This window comes from Carcharodon carcharias, chromosome 7 (assembly GCF_017639515.1).
Source record: "Carcharodon carcharias isolate sCarCar2 chromosome 7, sCarCar2.pri, whole genome shotgun sequence".
Classification (NCBI taxonomy): Eukaryota; Metazoa; Chordata; class Chondrichthyes; order Lamniformes; family Lamnidae; genus Carcharodon; species Carcharodon carcharias.
In genome coordinates, this window is record NC_054473.1 from 186,830,282 (window position 1) to 186,845,631 (window position 15,350).

Below are 15,350 nucleotides of genomic sequence, written 5' to 3' on the forward strand. Positions count from 1 at the left end.
AAAAGATCCCATGACCCAGTGTCCTGGCTGATATTTATCCCTCAACCAACCTCAGTGAAACAGATTAATTGGTCAATGTCACATAGCTGTTTGTGGGAGTTTGCTGTGCACAAATTGGCTGCTGCATTTCCTACATTACAACAGGAACTGCACTTCGCAAAATACTTCATTGGCTGTAAAGCACTTTGAGACAGCCTGAAGTGGTGAAAAGCATTTGGGCAAATCCTTCTTATAGATAAAAAATTGATGATGAAGCTGGAACAGACAATCTCACCTTTAAAGGGTTAAAATGTCTGTGTCTTTACCTAAATATGAAATGCTCTGGGCCAGGAATAGATGAGTGCTGTCCTGTGGTTATAAATCACTCATAGATATCGAGCAGTTTGAAAAAGCAGAGATAAAGTGAGCTTAAAATGGACCCAACCAGCTCCCAATAAGTTAATCATTCATCACTTCAGCGTGTGAGCGTGGTTTAGGACAAGCAGGGCTCCAGGTTCTGTTTCTATCTGTGGCAGAACAGAACAGCTCATTGATTCCACCTCCCATACCAGAGGCCTCTGCCCTGTAGACCTCTCGCCCAGCTTGGTTTACACTCTGATGGGTGGGGAAGGAGCTGGTTGCAGTGCCCCTGATGGAGGCAGGGGTGGGGAAACCCCAATCAGGGTGGTAGGTCACCCTCCCATTTTCCTGCCAACAGTGTCACATATATACCCGATTTCAGCTGGGGTTGCAATGGGAGTTGACTTCAATTGCTCCCCAGGTGATGTGGTTGACTCTCCTCTGAAATGGCTCCAGCAAGCCGCTCGGTTCAAGGGATGGTCAACAAACACTGGCCTTGCAACACCGTCCACACCCCATGAAGGAATACTTTTTTTTTCAAATTGCTCCAACCATCCCCCTGCCATTCTGACATTTACAGCACTGGACCGAGCAACTTATTGGGGTCGGAATAGACAAGGTTTCCCTGAAAAATGGCAGATTCCCATGAAGCGTGGGTCTCATTGGAGGAACCTGCCGGAGGAATCGGGATGTGGGAGAGGCCAGTGCAGGTCCCTAGAAATGCTTCAAACTGCCAATAACTCACTATCATTGATCAGCTTACTCACTGGTTGGGTTAGCTGAGAGTTTAGTCATCCAGTTGGATTGTGTTTTGCTGGCTTTTTGGACCAGTCATTATGTTGGCTGTTTGAAGATAGTTGATTTAATTAACTGATTGGTGAATTTGTTGAGCTGCATTTATTTTTATTCTTTCACAGGATGTGGGCTTCGCTGGCTGGGCCAGCATTTATTGCCCATCCCTAATTGCCCTTGAGAAGGTGGTGAGCTGCCTTCTTGAACCACTGCACTCTTGTCTAAGGAGCCTTGGTGAATTCCTGCAGTGTATCTTGTAGATGGTACACACTGCTGCTAGTATCGGTGGTGGAGGGAGTGAATGTTTGTGGATGCGGTGCCAATCAAGCGGGGCTGCTTTGTCCTGGATAGTATCGAGCTTCTTGAGTGTTGTGGGAACTGCACTCACCCAGGCAAGTGGGGAGTATTCCATACACTCCTGACTTGTGCCTTGTAGATCGCGGACAGGCTTTGGGGAGTCAGGAGGTGAGTTACTCTGCACAGAATTCTTAGCCTCTGACCTACTCCTGTAGCCACAGTATTTATATGCTAGTCCAGTTCAGTTTCTGGTCAATGGATATTGATATTGGTGCATTCGACGATGGTAATGTCATTGAATGTCAAGGCATGATGGTCATTGCCTAGCATTTGTGTGGTGTGAATGTTACTTGCCACTTGTCAGCCCAAGCCTGGATATTGTCCAGGTCTTGCTGCATTTGGACATGGACTGCTTCAATAGCTGAGGAGTTGCGAATGGTGCTGAACATTGTGCAATCATCAGCGAACATCCCCATTTCTGAATTTATGATGGAAGGGATGTTGTTGATGAAGCAGCTGAAGATGGTTGGTCCTAGGACACCACCCTGAGGAACTCCTGCAGTGATGTCCTGGAGCTGAGATGATTGACCTCCAACAACCACAACCATTTTCCTTTGTGCTAGGTATGACTCCAACCAGTGGAGAGTTTTTCCTCTGATTTCCATTGACTCCAGTTTTCTAGGGCTCCTTGATGCCACACTCGGTCAAATGCCCTTGATGTTGAGGGCAGTCACTCTCACCTCACCTCACCTTGTTACTGGTTGAGCAAGTTTGAGAGTTTGGCTGCTTGGGACAACTAATTAGGTCCGTTTGTTGACTGGTTAGGAGGGGTTGCTTGCTATTTCAGTTGAATAGTTGGTTGGCTGGGTTGATGGAATAGCCAGTTTACATTGTTATGTTCATTGGCCCGCAAGTTAGTTGTTTGGATTAATTAAGTGATTGACAGGTGAGTCAGACATAAATGGCAGAAAAGTCAAGAGGTTTCAGTTCTGTAAACTGATGCGCTCTGACGTGTGGCCACTTCAAGCATTTTCTGTTTTTATTTTTGTTTCAGATTTCCAGAATCTGCAGTACTTTTTTTTCCTGGTGCTTGTGTTTAGGTTACCTGCATGGGCTCCCTGGTGGACACTTGCTAAAAATATCTCCTGTTCAAACTCTGGACCATTGTCATTCCTATCAATGACAATGATTGTAATGGAAACGAGGTCATCAAGTTGTCTCCCCTCAGCATCTGTAACATTCACCTAGGACAAAAGAGAAACCGAATGAAAAAATCATTTTTAAATAGCACCTTTTGCAACTTCAGGATACGGCCTGTTAGGATCTTCTTACAGCGGAGAAGTTTAAGGGGTGATTGAGAGAGGTGTTCAAAGTCCTGAATGGTTTTCATAAGTGTAAATAAAGAGAAACTGTTCCTAGTGGCAGAAAGGTCAGTAATCAGAAGAGACAGATTTAGGACAACTGGAAAAAGAGCCAAGGCTAACATGAGAAAACATTTTTTATGCAGTGTGTTGCAATCTGGAATGCACTGCCCCAAGTACAGCAGAAGCAGATTTAATAGGGACTTTCAAAAATACTTTTTGTTAATACTTGAAAGAGAAAAAAGTGCTGGGCTATGGGGAAAGAGTAAGGGAGCGGGTAGCTCGAGCAAAGGGCCAGCACAGGCACAACAGGCTGAATGGCCTCCTACTGTATTGATCCCATGATATCCCTGCCTTTGGAGTAAAAGAAACATCACAAGTGTGTCAATGTCGTGGAAGCAGAGTCTTTGAATGTTTTCAAGGCAGAGGTAGATAGATTCTTGATAAACAAGGGGGAGAAGGGTTATTGGGGGGTAGGCGTGAGGTTACAGTAAGGTCAGCCATGATCTCATTGAATGGCGGAGTAGGGTCAAAGGACCGAACAGCCTACTCCTGCTCCTAGTTCCTCTGTATGTATGTTCGTATATAACTGTCTCAGAGTGTGGGGTGACTGCAACTACTAAAGGCAACAGAAAGGTGGTTTCAGTTTAAATGAGATAAGGAGTAACCCAACATTAGCCCTCATGTGAGTCTCCAATTTCCTGGTGTAAGTTTATCATGGATTGATTTTCTCACAAATAATCCTTTTACTCGTTTAACTAGCATTTGTCTTATATTTGCACTGATATGATGACCTACATAATTTCAAAAATGAAGCTGTTTAAGGGACTTTTTAGAATATAAACTGGCTGCCTGAAGCTCAAATATTAAAAACCCATTGTCCAGTCACGCTGGTGATCTGATTGACTGATATGGCAGCTAAAATCACTAGGCACAAAAGCAGAAGGAAAGCAGGGTGTCCAGGTAAGATGTGTCCTAGGGATTAGGGAAGAGTGAAAAGTGTACACACAGAGAGGCACAGCAAAGCAGGAGAAAGAGTGATTGGAATTATCAGGTTGTGGGTTATTGAAATGGGGTATAAGGAAGGGTGAATTTCTAACGAAAGGTGTGGAGAGCGAATATTGGCTGAACCCTACCTCACTATCGAAACTAGACAGCGAGTAAAAGAGAAATGAATGAGGGAGAACCACCCACGCTACTCTGTCCAGTGTACTCACGGATAATATCTGATCTTTTGGTGCTGTAAGCCACTGTCCAATGTTAGGGACTAGAAATCGCTTAAGTAAGCTATATTTGTATTGTGAATGTAAGGAATGAGTTTTAGCTTTAAGTTTAAGTTTAATTTGTATTTCTGTATTGTTGTATTAAGAAAGGGAGAACTTGAGTTTTAGTTTAGAATGGTGAGTGACTTGGAGGGGAGCGTCCAGGTGGTGTGTTCCCATGTGTCTGCTGCCCTTGTCCTTCTAGATGGTAGTGGTTGTGGGTTTGGAAGGTGCTGTGTAAAGAGTCTTGGTGAGTTCCTGCAGTGCTTCTTGTAGATGGTACACACTGCTGCTACTGTGCGCGGTGGTGAAGGGAGTGAACGTTTGTGGATGGGGTGCCAATCAAGTGGGCTGCTTTGTCCTGGATGGTGTTGACCTTCTTGAGTGTTGTGGGAGCTGCACTCATCCAGGCAAGTGAGGAGTATTCCATCAAACTCCTGACTTGTGCCTTGTAGATGGTGGACAGGCTTTGGGGAGTCAGGAGGTGAGATATTCACCACAGGATCCCAGTCTCGGACCTGCTGTCGTAGCTATGTGGGTGGTATTGTTTCTTCAGTCCCACACATTAACTCTTTCTGCCCTGAACAACCTGATACTACATCTCTCCCAAGTCTTTTTCCAGATATATTTAACTTTACCTTTATATACTACCCCTCTCCCCCAAAGTCTCTGACTTCATAGGTTTAATCAGTCTGGAGCTTTCACAACTCTCCCTGATCATGTCTTTGTGAGGCTTGCAGGATCAATGATTTCCCCTTGGACACTTTGCTTTGCCTTGGTTGGTCTTTGCAGTGTCTGGTGCATTGTCAGTTTGACTCTCAACATCTTGTTCTCCCAAATGTTCTCCCACCTTCCAAACCCATGACCACTACCATCTAGAAAGATAAGGGCAGCAGACACATAGGGAACACCACCACCTGGAAGTTCCCCTCCAAGTCACTCACCATCCTGACTTGGAAATATATCGCCGTTCCTTCACTGTCGCTGGGTCAAAATCCTGGAACTCCCTCCCTAACAGCACTGTGGGTGTACCTACACCACATGGACTGCAGCAGTTCAGGAAGGCAGCTCACCACCACCTTCTCAAGGGTAATTAGGGATGGGCAAGTAGCCCACATTCCATGAATGAATTTTAAAAATGCATAATGGAAGGTTCTCTCATCTGGATCTAGATTTGATCCTCTTTCCCCTCTCCTTGCTGTTATACTTCTCTCAGTCCATTGTTTCTCTCTCATGGTTGGATTTTGTGGGTTCATCCCTTTCTTAATGTTCACTATGTTCCCTATCTTTGTTTGTTGAGTTAACCTTGGTTCCTTTTGATGGTTCCGTCTGCCTTTCTTTACTCCTGGAACGATGACTCCTTATCACCTCCAGTTTGTGAGGTTTTGGGGCATCCTGGATTTTTGCTTCCGGAACTAATTGTTTAGGCAGGACAGGAAACCGTGAGGAAGGCACCTGATCGACATCCTGCTTTCCCTCAAATTCCAGGAACCCTGGTGTAACAGGAAGATCAGTGTCTCCCAACGTGGAAGAGGTGGACCTCACCTGGCTCAGTTCTGACTCTGGTTCTGGGCTTGTTTGACTACTCACATCCTGGGCTACCACATTTGGTGGATGGATTCATGGTGGCACGGGGTCCACATTCCTGAATGTATATCTTGGGTCTTTGATCTTGCCTGGGAAGTTTTGTTGTTCCTTTTCTTGTTGAGATTCCTCCATTTCATTGATGGCTTTGTGTGAAAAGATCCTCTCATTAACCTCTGTGTTTTAGAGGTTTCAGTTCTACACATCTTTCCAAAGTGTCTCAACCTCTTACAATGAAAGCATTCTGCAGTGTTTGCAGGACACTGATCACACCTGTGGGGCTTCTGGGTGGCACAGTGCTGCCAAGGTTTACTGCCATCTTCAGGTTTTGCTTCATAAGGGGTCTTTTTTGCACCAAAGTGTCTTTGGCATTCTTTTGTTTAATAAGCTGTACAGTCATTGGGGGTTTTCTGAACCATGGTTTGTCTTCCCCTCTTAGTCTGGCTCTATTTTGCTGACAGACCTCTGATTATCTGACTAACTATATCTCCTTCTCCAAAGTTAAGTCTCCTTTAGATTGCAGTTGATCAGAAAGGGTGTCATCGGTTACCCCAACTATGATGTGGTCTCTTATAAGATCAGGTTTAAGATCACCATATTCACATCTTTCAGCCAGATGTAGGCCATTGATAAGGATATCTACTGGTTCACCAGGTTTCTGGACTCCTTTGTTAAACTTGGCTCTTTCTGATACCTTGTCACTTCATAGGTTAAAATAATTGTCAAAGAGCTGTATGATGTTTCATTACCACCATGTCTTGCTATCAGATCATCAGCAATTGCTCCAACAGAATACAACAATGTGTTGACTTGTTCAGCCTCTGACTTACTGTTTAATCTGGATGCAATTCTGAATCTTAAAAACCACTTCCTCCATAGTGTCCAATTTTATGGTTGGGATTTTCTGGCCTCTGCCAGGGCGGATTCGGCGAGCCAACAAAAAGTCCATTGACTTTGGCGGAACAGGAAGATTCTGCCAGTAGGAGGGATTGGAAAACCCCGATCTATGTCTGACCTAGTCCTTCCATATTCCCAAATTGGTCTGGCAAGATGAATTTAGAATCCATAGCTGTCTGAAGCTATTAGGCAGTTTGCCTGCATTTTTTGAACTTCTCTTGCAATGATAGAGTTTCCCCACACTGTCCAGGCTTTTAATGATACCCACTGTGGTCGCTGAGCTTTGTGGAGTCATTCCTAAACTTTGCCCAATTTTCTAAATAATCATCCGAAGTAAGGTTTAAGGCCAGTTCACTGCTTCCCTCCCATTGGGGAATCGGTCACCATGTGAAATGGGGCTGAGCTCGGACCCGGGTTGTGGGTATATTGACCTGTACTTGTTAATACAGAATGCTCCCAGTGCTGCCTGCCCACTACACTGTTCATCTGAAGCTTTCAAACCTTTTCCAAGGCTTGCTCACCCTTCCTCGATCATCGGCGGGTTCTTTGCTGCTGGATGGAGATTTTTTCATGGACCGCCACATGCCAGGGTGTAGCCCTTAGTAAGCTGAACAGTTGATTTCTTCTTTGCCTCTCGTCTTCCGTGGAGTTCTTTTTGGCAATTTTCAACTGTTTTCCTGAACTCTTCAGCTTTGGTGCCTTTTTTTCAGGTCAGACGTGCAAAACATTTTTTAAGTTGATTTTTGGAGATTTTGGGGTCCTTCACTGCTGCCACCATGTTGCATGTTGACTTTGTCTGGCTAAGGAATGACTGGGGAGACTTTGAGTTGTCTGAACAAGAACTGGCTTGTTGAGTGAACCTAACTATTTACCGACGCACAAGACCACAGGTATTACTCAGTCTAAACCATAAGCATTCTCCTGCGAGGTTCCTAGTCATGTGACTCTCTTACATCATCATGTGTGGGTGGTACTGTTTCTCCAGTCCCACACATTAACTCTTCTGGCCTGGACACCCTAATACTACAGGCTCTAAACAAGTTTAACACGACTTCTCTGCTTTTCAATTCTATCCTCCTGGAAAGAAGCTCCAGCACTTGCACAGCGCATCTTGTAATAAAGAATAAATGATGCCAGATTGAGGAGGCTCTGTGCCATTTTCTTTTTCCAAATTACTGTATTGAATTGGTAAATGGGCATTTTAATTTTCCCAGCACAGCGTTTTTGGTCCTTTGCTTCAGATTGTGAGAGCTGGCTCTGCAAGCACATACCTCCAGCTTGACTGTTACATACCTCCAGCTCATACGTGGAACGCTCTTCCCGATCAAAAGACTTGAGAGTGAAAAGCAAATCTTGGTTTTCAATCCCGAAGGTTCCATTGTAATCATCAATTAGTGTGAGTCTGAATTCGCCAACAGCACCTGTATCAATCTGAAATTAGAAATGTTTGCTGAAACTTGATAGTCATTTTAGCCTCGCCCCCAAACCGGCCCCTCCCTCCCCACCCTGCAGTCACCACTCCCCACCCCTATCTCTGTACCGTGGTCACTGTTGAAAGGTAGAAAATACAGCAACCAATCTGCATACAGTAAGCTCCCATTAACAGATATGTGATAATGATCAGATAATCTCTTTTCAGTGATTTTGGTTGGGGGATAATTATTGGCCAGGACATCAGAGATTGGCCCTGAGAATCTTTCCAAATGGTGACAGGGAATCAAGACGCTACCTGAGAAGACAAACAAAGCCTCTTTAACATCTCGTTCGAAAAGTGGCACATCCGACAGGGCAGCACACCCTCAGTACTGACCCTTTGACAGTGCAGCACTCCCTCAGTATTGACCCTCCAGCAGTGCAGCACTCCCTCAGTACTGACCTTCCAACAGTGCAGCACCCCCCTCAGTACTGCCCCTCCGCAGTGCAACATTCCCTCAGTACTGGCCTCCGGTAGTGCAGCACTCCCTCAGTACTGGCCCTATGGCAGTGCAGCACTCCCTCAGTACTGACCCTTCGGCAGTGCAGCACTCCCTCAGTACTGGCCCTATGGCAGTGCAGCACCCCCTCAGTACTAGCCCCACGGCAGTGCAGTGCTCCCTCAGTATTGCACTGAGTGGTCAATCTTGATTTTGTACTCAAGTCTCTAACTAATCTTTAAACCTGGGGTCTTACCCTCGTCAGGTACCAAGGAAATTCACCAACATAATTCTCCGGCACTGTCACCACCTTGGCTGCAGACAGAGTGCTGAGAGTAGACAACAGAACAACAATCTGTTCAGAGGCAAATGTTTTAAGAATTATTTCTCGACCTTACAAATAGAGCCTTAGAATACAAAAGCAAGAAATTTATGCTTAAACTCTTATAAAAAAAATCAGCTGGAGTATTGAATCCAGTTCTGGCAGCTCACTTTAGGAAGCATGTGAAGGTCTTAGAGAGGGAACAAGAGGAGGTTTACCAGAATGGTACCAGCACTGAGGGACTTCAGTTAATGTGGAGAAGCTGGAAATGGTGGGATTGTTCTCCTTAGAGCAGAGGAGATTTAATAGAGATTTCAAGATTATGAAAGGTTTTGATTGAGTACATAGAAACTAAAAGATCATAACACAGAAAAAAAACATAGAACAATTAGTTGAATGTTTGGTGCAAGTGGAAGAGGGGCAAGGAGGAGCTGCTTTTTGTTAAATTCATTAGTGTAAAATAAAGTGAATTATTGACATAAAACCTTAATTAATTAAGTGTACAAAACAAGGTTCGATTGAGATGGTAATATAGTTGGAGACATTGCAGGACCTTAGGAAGGCAGAATGTTACCTGGACATGTTGATCCGGGAGGCAGTCAGACCCCTTAATAAAGAAATGGTTTAGAGTTGGTCAATGGCCAGGGACAGGAGGAGGCTGTGAATTTGAGTCAGGTATATCGACCCAGGGATCAGTGGCAGGAAAGGAGTATCTGGGAGGTGATGGTGTAGTGGTATTGTTGCTGGATTAGTAATCCAGCAACCCAGGGTAATGGTCTGGGGACCTAGGTTCAAAGTTCATGATGGTAGATGGTTTGAATTCAATAAAAATCTAGAATTATAAATCTAATGATGACCATTGTTGATGGGCCTACGTGTGACTCCAGACCTACGATGTGGTTGACTCTTGAATGGCCAGTACAGACCACTCAGTTGCAACAAAATCACCAAAAAAAAAGTAATGAAACTGGAAGGACCAATGGCAACTGCAGCCCTGTCAACCCTGCAAAGTCTTCCAAAGTGGGAGAGTTGTCTCACAGACTAGTTAAGCAACAGCCTGGTGTAGCTATCCTCATGGAATCATACCTTCCAGGTAAGGTCCCAGACACCACCATCACCTGGTATATCCTGTCCCACCAGCAGAGGTGACCAGACACCAGGGAACTCTCACTTTTTCAACTATTGGCACGGGATCTTTTAGAACCACTTGAGAGAGTATACGGGCCCTCGGTTTAATGTCTCATCCGATTGTTGGCATCTCCGGCATTGACTTGGATGTGTCAGTCTGGATTAAGGGTTAAAGCGTTCTCATGTGGGGTTTTAAACTCATGACCATGTGATTCAAAAGAGGGTGATATCCACTGGTCCATGGCTGTCACTGAACACCGGAGTTTCTTCAGTAGGTATGGTTATGAGCTGGGAACTCAGTGTTCCTGGGTTTGGAATTCACTGAACCAGTTTTTATAATGGGAGGAAATCGCTTTGCAACCTGCTTCACTGATCAGACTCGCGAGACAGGCTAAGCTAATAGAATGTGATGGCCAATGCTCTGCAAATTAAAGCAGTGGATATAACAATATAGGAACAGCAGGTAGCCATTCAGCTCCTCAAATCTGTTCCGCCGTTCAAAAATTATGCTTAATCTATATCTTAACTCATCTTAGTTTCCTTCATACCCTAACCCAACGGAAATCTATCAGTCTTAGCTTTGAAATTTTCAGTTGACCCACAGCCACAACTGTGTTCTGTGGGGAGAGGAGAGAGTTCCAGTTTTCCAATCCCCTGTAGAAACCCACTGTTCCCAATCGGCCTGCGCTCTTGAATGACTCTTCACCGCGAGTGATTTCAGCAAAGCCTCAAGCAGCTCGCTCTCTGGGAGGGATTTTAAGCCACCCCCCCCCCCCCCACCCCACCACCACCACCACCACCACCACCACCGGCGCCCCCACCTCCTACTGACCAACAGCCCAAAGAGTCAAACCTGCTTTGCTACGCTTTGACTGCAGGCTTCTCCCTCCTGCTGCCCGTTATATCAGAGAGGCATAGGATGAGGGTCTTAACTGGGCATCAAATGCCCACTTAACGATCCTCAGTTGGGGCTAGGGGTGAGCAATCCATCGGATGCCTCCCCCGACACTGCTCATAAAATCACCGAGGGGACTGGGCAATGGCACGGCACCCTGTTGTAGGGGTCCACCCACCTGCTTCCCTGCCCAGAGGTGACCTGTAAAGTCCAGCCCACTAACCCTGTTTCTCCCCACAGACACTGCCTGACCTGCTGAGAATTTCCAGCATTTCCTGATTTTGTCTCAGATTTCCAGCAGCCACAGCATTTTGCTTTTGTAAGCGGCTCCGCACAGATTTTTTTGAAGTCTTTTTCAGTGATTTAAATTCAGGTCACTCAGATTAAACACTCGTACTAAAACTGCTTACTTCTGATGTCAAACCTGTTTTCAACTTCAGCAAGTTAGCTCCCTGAAACATATCATGGAATATTTTTAATGCTAATTTCTTTTAAAATATTATATTTTAGAAAGCTGCCTGATTACACTGGTTCATGATAGATTTGCGAATGTGCTTGAGCAGAAATTTCAGCAAAAGGTTCGTTTTGCAAAATGAGTGGGATTTGCACCTGGATCACCGACAGTCAGGAAGCAGAAACTCTTGTGCAGAAATAAAATGATACAGAAATCGGAAATGAAAACAGCAGGTGCTGCAAGCACTCAGAAATGTCCTGACAAGAGGTCAGATTTTATGCTCCCCCACCGGTAGGTTTGAAGGTGGGGGTCCTCATTAAATGCAGCGTGTGACTTCCTACCCGTTCCCCACCTGTCTCCCATTTTACGATGGGCGGAAGAGGCGTTAGGCAGCGCACACTCACTTGGGACCAACTAATGGCCACTTAAGTGCCTCATTCTGCCTCTGCCACTATTTCACCCACAGCAGGGGGCACACGACAAGCGGGTAGCCTAGCCGCTTTTACTGCACACCTGGTGCCAGGCAAGGTGGGGGAAACCTCCTTTGAGGGTCTACGGTGCCCATCGAAGGCACTCTCCCCCTACCAGTCATACCCCCTTTAACCCTCTCCCCTGGCCTCTTAAATCTGGACCCCCACCCCCTTCGCCCCCTCACTGGAGTCAGTCACTTAGCCCTCACAAACACCCTGGACTTACCTTGAAGTCCATCTCCATAACCTCCTCTTCTCTGGGGACTGCCTGTAGTCCCAGCAGTGGCCACCACTCGAACATGGCGCTGCTGGGACAACAGAGTGGCTGGCCAATCGAGCTGACCAGGAGCTCTTTAAGGCAGGACTTTCTTCCCTGATGGGGGTGGAAATCTCAACCTTAGGCAGTCAATGTCCCATGGAGGGTTAAATGGCTGTGAGGCAGCCAGCTATTTGGTGGGCTGGCCCCTACCCACTGTTTAGTTGGGGGGTTGGGGTCAGGGAATATGGTGCCCCTTAAAATCCTGGCCTGTTCCTCTCCATACTCTGTTCCTCTCCATACAGAACTGCCAGAGCTGCTGAGTATTTCTAGAATTTTCTGTTTATTTTAATTAAAGGGTCAGTGGACAATGATTGGAAGAGAAAGATTCTCTCCCTCTTTCGTCCAGGCCCATTGTACCACTCCTGAGACCAGAGATCCCATCACAGTCACAGTATCCCACATGGAGTCCCCCTGGTGTCTGGCAATCACCTGGTCACTGGATAAACAAGTTGCCATTTCAAGGTAATTGCCGAGAAACCAAACCGGAATTGAGATCCGAAGAAAAGAATAAGACAAGGAGAATTGAAGATGATGAGAATAACAGATCCAGCACTTGGAGCTTGCTCTGCCACCGAGCACTCCCCTCAGGACTTGATTTCCCCACATCTCATCTTTTCCCAACCATCAGGAATGTGAAAGAAATAGTTTGCATTTACAGTGTCTTTCATGACCTCAGGATGTCCCAAAATGCTTCATAGCCAATGAGAGGCTTGATAGTCATGGTTGTAACGTAAGGAAACATGGCAGCCAATTTGTGCACAGAAAGATCCAATAAACTCCATTGATATTATAACCAGGTCATCTAATCTTCAGTATTGTTGGTTGAGGGATAAATATTGGCCCCAGGGAACTGGGGGGAATTCCATTTCTCTTCTGATAGTCCCCTTGGAATCTTTGACTTCCAGCTGAGAGGACAGAGTGGGGTTCAGTTTAATGCCTTATCAGAAAGATAGCATCTCCAACTATAGAGGGAGGATATCAGGACCAAGACTGATTGTGAACACTGTACGAGCAAATGGAGGTTAGAGGGAAAGAGAAGTTAGACAGAGGAAGACAAAAAACTCAGAAACAGAAAGAGCTGGCAAAGAAATAAGTAAATGCAAGTTCGGGGGAAATAATCAAATGGAAAAGAATAGAAAAGAAGAGTAAGAAACACAAAGAGTGAAACTGAGAGATGAAAGGAAGTTGAGAATGTGAAGTGGCAAAGAAAAGGTGGAGAAAAATAAAGTGAAGGAGGAGGATTAAAGTGAAAAGATTGAGTGACAGTGAAATAAAAATGAAAAGTAAACTGGACAAAAGAGAGCAGGAGAGAAAATGAGAGTAAGAAATAGAGAGTGAGAAAGAGAATTGAAACAAAATGAAGAGAGTAGATGCAAGTGATTTTATTCTGCCAAAGGTGCTTCCTGTCATGAATAATGAATTGTTTTGAGAAGGGTTCAGGAGAGTCAAGTGTTGCATTTACCTACCTGGCTGAATTCTTTGATGTGCAGAAATCCCATCAGAACCATTGCTTCAGATTCTGTAGATCACAATTACATCAGCTGTTAGTGAACTCCCCCACGAGCCCCCCCGCCCCGCCCCCCACCCCCAAACAGAAGCATGGGAAAAAACCCCAGAAAATCCAGTTAAAAGCCAATTTAATGGCAGCTTCAAGATCAGACAGACAGGGTGACCTTTCAATGACTGCAACTACCTGTACTCACGTGTCTCCTCATTTACAAGTGTCTTTGTAATGACCTTGTTTAGGTGGCTTTAACCCATGACTTAATTCTATTAATTTGTAATTTCACAAACCAGCATTCTTGGTCTCTTTCTGCCTCTGTTTCTGTTTCTCTCCATTGTTCTGTAGCTATCTCTTGCTCTGTCTCTATCCTTTCCTCTGTTTCTCTTTTTTCTCAGCTCTTTGCCCTCTATCTCTTGTTCTCTCCTCTCACTCTGATTCTCTCTCCTTCCTAATTTCTTTCAGTCTCCTCACTTGTCTCTCTCTCTCTCCCTTTTTGTCTTTCCCTCTGTTTTTCTCTTTCCACTATCTCTTTCTTTCTCTTTCTCTCTCCATCTGTCTGTCTGTCTCTCTGTCTCTCTCACACACACACTTGGTCTCTATCTCCCCATGGTCTCTCTCGTATTGTATCCCCCCACTCTGTCAATCTGTCTCTCCAAGGTGTGTTCTTTTTCTATCTCTCCTTGGTCAGCCAGTCTCTCGCTCTCTTTCTCTCTCTCCCCCCATGTTGCTTTTCCCCCTTACCCCAACATTCCAGTGACAATAAAATTTCATTCCCATTTAACAATATTTTGCAGTTCAGTTAATGTCGCAGTAAAATAAAGTTTGAAGGCGAATGCAGCAGATTCAGGGTGACCTTGAACTGCAGTTTTCTGTTTAAAAAGTTGACGGTCATGCACACAACCCACTGAGGAGCAGTCAGTAATCCCTCAGACATCTGGTCTAATCTCTAAAGGATAAGGAGTACATTTGTCCCTCGCATGTAAAGTTTAAGAAAGATACTTGGAATATCTTGCCATTTTTCTAAGGCAAGCACTTCAAAATTTCACATTTAAAGATTCTAAGAAAATTTCCCAGATTTTCCAGCTTGAGGTTTCTGCAGTTTGGAATTCCAAATATTTTTACTGTAATGAAGCAAAAGTAAGATTTTCCTATCAACGAGAAGGTTTAATTGTAACTGTTTGACCCTGTAAGAAGGATGGATTCATAGCTTAGTTCACCTTCTCTCCTCTCTTGGTCTGTCACAGTTCTGACTGTTCTTAAGGCCTCTCTACTTCTGGTTTTCAGTTTAAAGGAAAGATCGAGTCAGATACAAACAGCTGAAGTCTTACCTGGTCAGTGTGACTGTGCCTCAGGCAGACCCCAGCCGCACTGCAACTTTCTTATAAACGGCCCATAATTCAAAGTTAATCATTGACTTCCCATTTCACCCAATCCAATCCTAAATTAGCCACAAACACAATCATTTCTTTCACATCCTGCAGCTTCTGAGATGGCAAGACAGAGAGAGGCAGAGCAAGAGAGAGAGAGAGTGGGTATAGTGAGCAACAGAGTAGGAGGGACAGAGGAACAAAGGAATGTAGGCAGGGATATAGAAAAAGGGTAGAAGCAGACAGAGAGAAGTAGAAAGGCAGATAGACAGAAGGATAAAGATAGTGAGAGATGAAACACAGACATATAGATAATGTAAAGGAAATGTCATTTTTTTCCTAATATTACTGTGGGATACTGAAGCAGGCTTGTGTGTGTGTGTGTGTGTGTGTGAGAGAGAGAGAGAGAGAGAGACTAACTTAATTAAATTAAAGATGGTTAAACT

The 15,350-nt window shown here is 44.9% G+C and overlaps 1 protein-coding gene across 2 annotated transcripts in view; it reads right to left on the bottom strand.

Annotated features, from left to right (window-relative positions):
* Positions 1–15,034, bottom strand: part of LOC121280577 (cadherin-16-like) — a 63,298-nt gene extending 48,264 nt beyond the window's left edge. The window contains exons 1-5 of one of the 2 annotated variants that reach the window (XM_041192727.1): positions 14,866–15,034; positions 13,500–13,552; positions 8,702–8,800; positions 7,826–7,963; positions 2,534–2,672 (exon numbers count right to left, since the gene is read on the bottom strand). In XM_041192727.1, coding sequence (XP_041048661.1) covers positions 2,534–2,672; positions 7,826–7,963; positions 8,702–8,800; positions 13,500–13,541 — 418 coding nt within the window. In that variant the 5' untranslated portion in view covers positions 13,542–13,552; positions 14,866–15,034. The remainder of the gene's footprint in view (positions 1–2,533; positions 2,673–7,825; positions 7,964–8,701; positions 8,801–13,499; positions 13,553–14,865) is intronic. The other variant, XM_041192728.1, reaches the window with a different exon arrangement.
* Positions 15,035–15,350: the final 316 nt, after the last annotated feature.